This window comes from Salvelinus sp. IW2-2015, unplaced genomic scaffold (genome assembly GCF_002910315.2).
Source record: "Salvelinus sp. IW2-2015 unplaced genomic scaffold, ASM291031v2 Un_scaffold3231, whole genome shotgun sequence".
Classification (NCBI taxonomy): domain Eukaryota; kingdom Metazoa; phylum Chordata; class Actinopteri; order Salmoniformes; family Salmonidae; genus Salvelinus; species Salvelinus sp. IW2-2015.
In genome coordinates this window covers 9,796-13,121 of record NW_019944518.1, presented here as the reverse complement: position 1 = coordinate 13,121, position 3,326 = coordinate 9,796, and the positions used below count along the sequence as shown (strand labels likewise).

Here is a 3,326-nt window from a genome sequence, read left to right as displayed (position 1 = left end):
CATAGGAACTGAGAAGTGGTCTGTGGTCACCACCTGCAGAACCACTCCTTTATTGGGGGTGTCTTGCTAATTGCCTATKATTTCCACCTTTTGTCTATTCCATTTGCACAACAGCATGTGAAATGTATTGTCAATCAGTGTTGCTTCCTAAGTGGACAGTTTGATTTCACAGAAGTGTGATTGACTTGGAGTTACATTGTGTTGTTTAAGTGTTCCCTTTATTTTTTTGAGCAGTGTATATCACTTGCTACGGCAGTATATACACACGTCTCCCCATGCCAATAAAGATCTCTGAATTGAATTGAATTGAGAGAGAGACCACTGTCGCCTATTTAAAAGGAAGGGAAATAACAGGGGTCATTAAAACACTTTGGATGTGTCCTAAATAGCACCCATTTCACTACAAAGGGGACAACTTTTGACCATAGTGCACAGGATGCCCTTTCAGACACAGCCTTTTCATTGTTTTGGTCTGCCTGCTCTTCTGCTGGAGGGASGACAGACACAATGCAGCCCCCTCCCTTACATACTGACACACCGAGCATCGAACACAGACTCAATAACACCAGCTATTGCGGTTAGAATAGCCATGTGAATGCGTTTCCCCATTGAAAAGCATTATGAATGATACGGATGACAGTGAGGACGTGATGCAGGTTTGTCTGGGATTGGGAGGGTTTTTTGGCTTCATCACTGATGAGAGATCAGGTACAGAACTCATCATTTATGTAAAGTGACGGAGGCCAGTGTAATAGTAGACTGTATAACTTACTAGGTCAGGTTGAGGAGGACTTCAATACTTACTAGGTAAGGAATTCAGTACTTACTAGATAAGGTTGATGAGGAATGCAGTACTTACTAGGTAAGGAATTCAGTACTTCCTAGATAAGGTTGATGAGGAATGCAGTACTTACTAGGTAAGGAATGCAGTACTTACTAGGTAAGGAATTCAGTACTTACTAGGTAAGGAATTCAGTACTTTCAGTATTCTAGGTAAGGTTGATGAGGAATGCAGTACTTACTAGGTAAGGAAGCGAGTACTTACTAGGTAAGGAAGTTCAGTACGTTACTAGTAAGGAATTCAGTACTTACTAGGTAAGGTTGAGGAGGAATTCAGTACTACTAGTAAGGAATGCAGTACTTACTAGGTAAGGTGAGGAGAAATTCAGTACCTAGATAGGTTGAGGAGAATTCAGTACTACTAGGGAAGGAATTCATACTTACTAGGTAAGGTTGAGGGGAAATTCAGTACTTACTAGGTAAGGTTGAGGAGGAATTCAGTACTTACTAGGGAAGGAATTCAGTACTGATAGGTAAGGTTGAGGAGGATTCAGTACTTACAGGTAAGAATTCAGTTACTTAGCAGGAGGAGGAATTCAGTACTTACTAGGTACGGTTGAGGAGGGTCCCAGTGGACCCAGTCATAGATGACTTGTTTCTCGGCCTGGGTGGCGTACTTGGCCCAAGGTGAGATGCGGTACAGACGCTCTCCTTTCTTAGTGTGGACCACAACCTGCAGGGACACCAGACAGGTGACACAAGAGGTTACAGCAGTCGCAAACAAAGACACAGGGGTTGCTTCCCAATTGGTACCCTATTCCATTTATAGTGCACTACCTTTGGCCAGGGCCCATAGGCACTACATAGGGAATAGGGTGCCATTTGGGAGTCACAGCACCAGTATTGTAGGTATACAGTGTAAAGAWGAAATTCCCAAAGAAAATGGTTAGAGACAGTGAAGTGAGGACAAAGAGGACAGGCTTTCAAAACATATGGACAATGTTAGGCCATTACCTGGGAGACAAGACAGATGACTGGGGTTAAAGAGGAAGTCACAGCAAAGACACAACGAGAGGGTAATCAAAATAAAAGGTCAAAGGTAAAACATAGGAAGAAAGGTAGGGCATTCAGAATATAGAAACACTGTGCAGACCACCTGGGAAATAAGACTGATGACTGGGGTTAGAATTAGGTCAGACCAGTCAACAACTAATCTTGTCCACCAGCCGGCTCTTTCTCTTTGGAACCATCTGGTTTCACAGAGTCTCAGAAACGGACTTGAACGCAGCCTATGGCAGAGCGGGGGAAACACTACAGCTGGGAACTTCATTGGCTGATCTCTCAGTACCTCAGCATCTAGTACACGTATCCAACTCATTCCACAGAGGGCCGAGTGTCTCCGGGATCTAGTACATGTGTCCAACTCATTCCACGGAGGGCCGAGTGTCTGCCGGGATCTAGTACACGTGTCCAACTCATTCCACAGAGGGCCGAGTGTCTCCGGGATCTAGTACACGTGTCCAACTCATTCCACAGAGGGCCGAATGTCTCCGGGGTTTTTTGCTCCTCCTTTGTACTTGATTGATGAATTAAGGAAATAACTCCCCTCACCTGGTTATCTAGGTATTAATTGAAAGGAAAAACCAGCAGACACGAGGCCCTACATGGAATGAGTTGGACACGTGTACTAGATCCCGGCAGACACTCGGCCCTCCGTGGAATGAGTTTGACACATGTACTAGATCCCGGCAGACACTCGGCCCTCCGTGGAATGAGTTTGACAACCCTGATCTAGCGTACCCCTGATTACATTGTGGATTTCAAAGTGCGAGCAGTGCATGTGATTTAGGCTAAACCAGGAAGTGAGATAGGGAAAGTATGCATTGTAGAACTGGTTCACATATAAACTTTATATGCCCAAACTCAGAATCAAAACCGGGCTTCCAAAAAATGATATGGTGGCTGTAATAGGACATGTGGCACAAGCATTTCGCTACACTCGCATTAACGTCTGCTAACCATGTGTATGTGACCAATAAAATGTGAATAATTAAATAAAATGAAATCCCATCTAATACAGCTGTAGCAGTCTTTCTCTGACCTCAAAATTTAACCCACGGCCCTTTTAAGTCCCACTTTGTTGCACAGTATTTCCAGGCTCTATATGCAGTAGCAAAATTAGCCTGGGGACAAGGTCAGTCAAGGCAAAGACACATGGTAAAGCAAGGTCATTCAACGCAGAGACCGAGTCAGGCCTGTTCAACAACAACAGAGACCGAGTCAGGCCAGTTCAAAAACGCAGAGACCGAGTCAGGCCTGTTCAACAACGCAGAGACCGAGTCAGGCCTGTTCAACAACAACAGAGACCGAGTCAGGCCTGTTCAACAACACAGAGAAAGTCCCAAATGGACACCCTATTCCCTACATTGTGCAACTACTTCTCCGACAAGAGCCAGGGCTACGGACAGTGCACTGTACAGGGAACAGGGTGTCAAATTGGGATAAAACCAGACCTTCCTCAGTAAAGAATGAAGGGATGGAAGGAT

General features: G+C 44.8%; 1 protein-coding gene across 1 annotated transcript in view; it reads right to left on the bottom strand.

Annotated features, from left to right (window-relative positions):
* Nucleotides 1-1,578, bottom strand: part of LOC112075544 (1,4-alpha-glucan-branching enzyme) — a gene marked incomplete at its 5' end in the record, with an annotated part of 40,230 nt that extends 38,652 nt beyond the window's left edge. Inside the window, one exon of the mRNA XM_024142530.2 lies at nucleotides 1,388-1,578. Within this exon, the coding sequence (XP_023998298.1) occupies nucleotides 1,388-1,578 (191 nt within the window). The remainder of the gene's footprint in view (nucleotides 1-1,387) is intronic.
* Nucleotides 1,579-3,326: the final 1,748 nt, after the last annotated feature.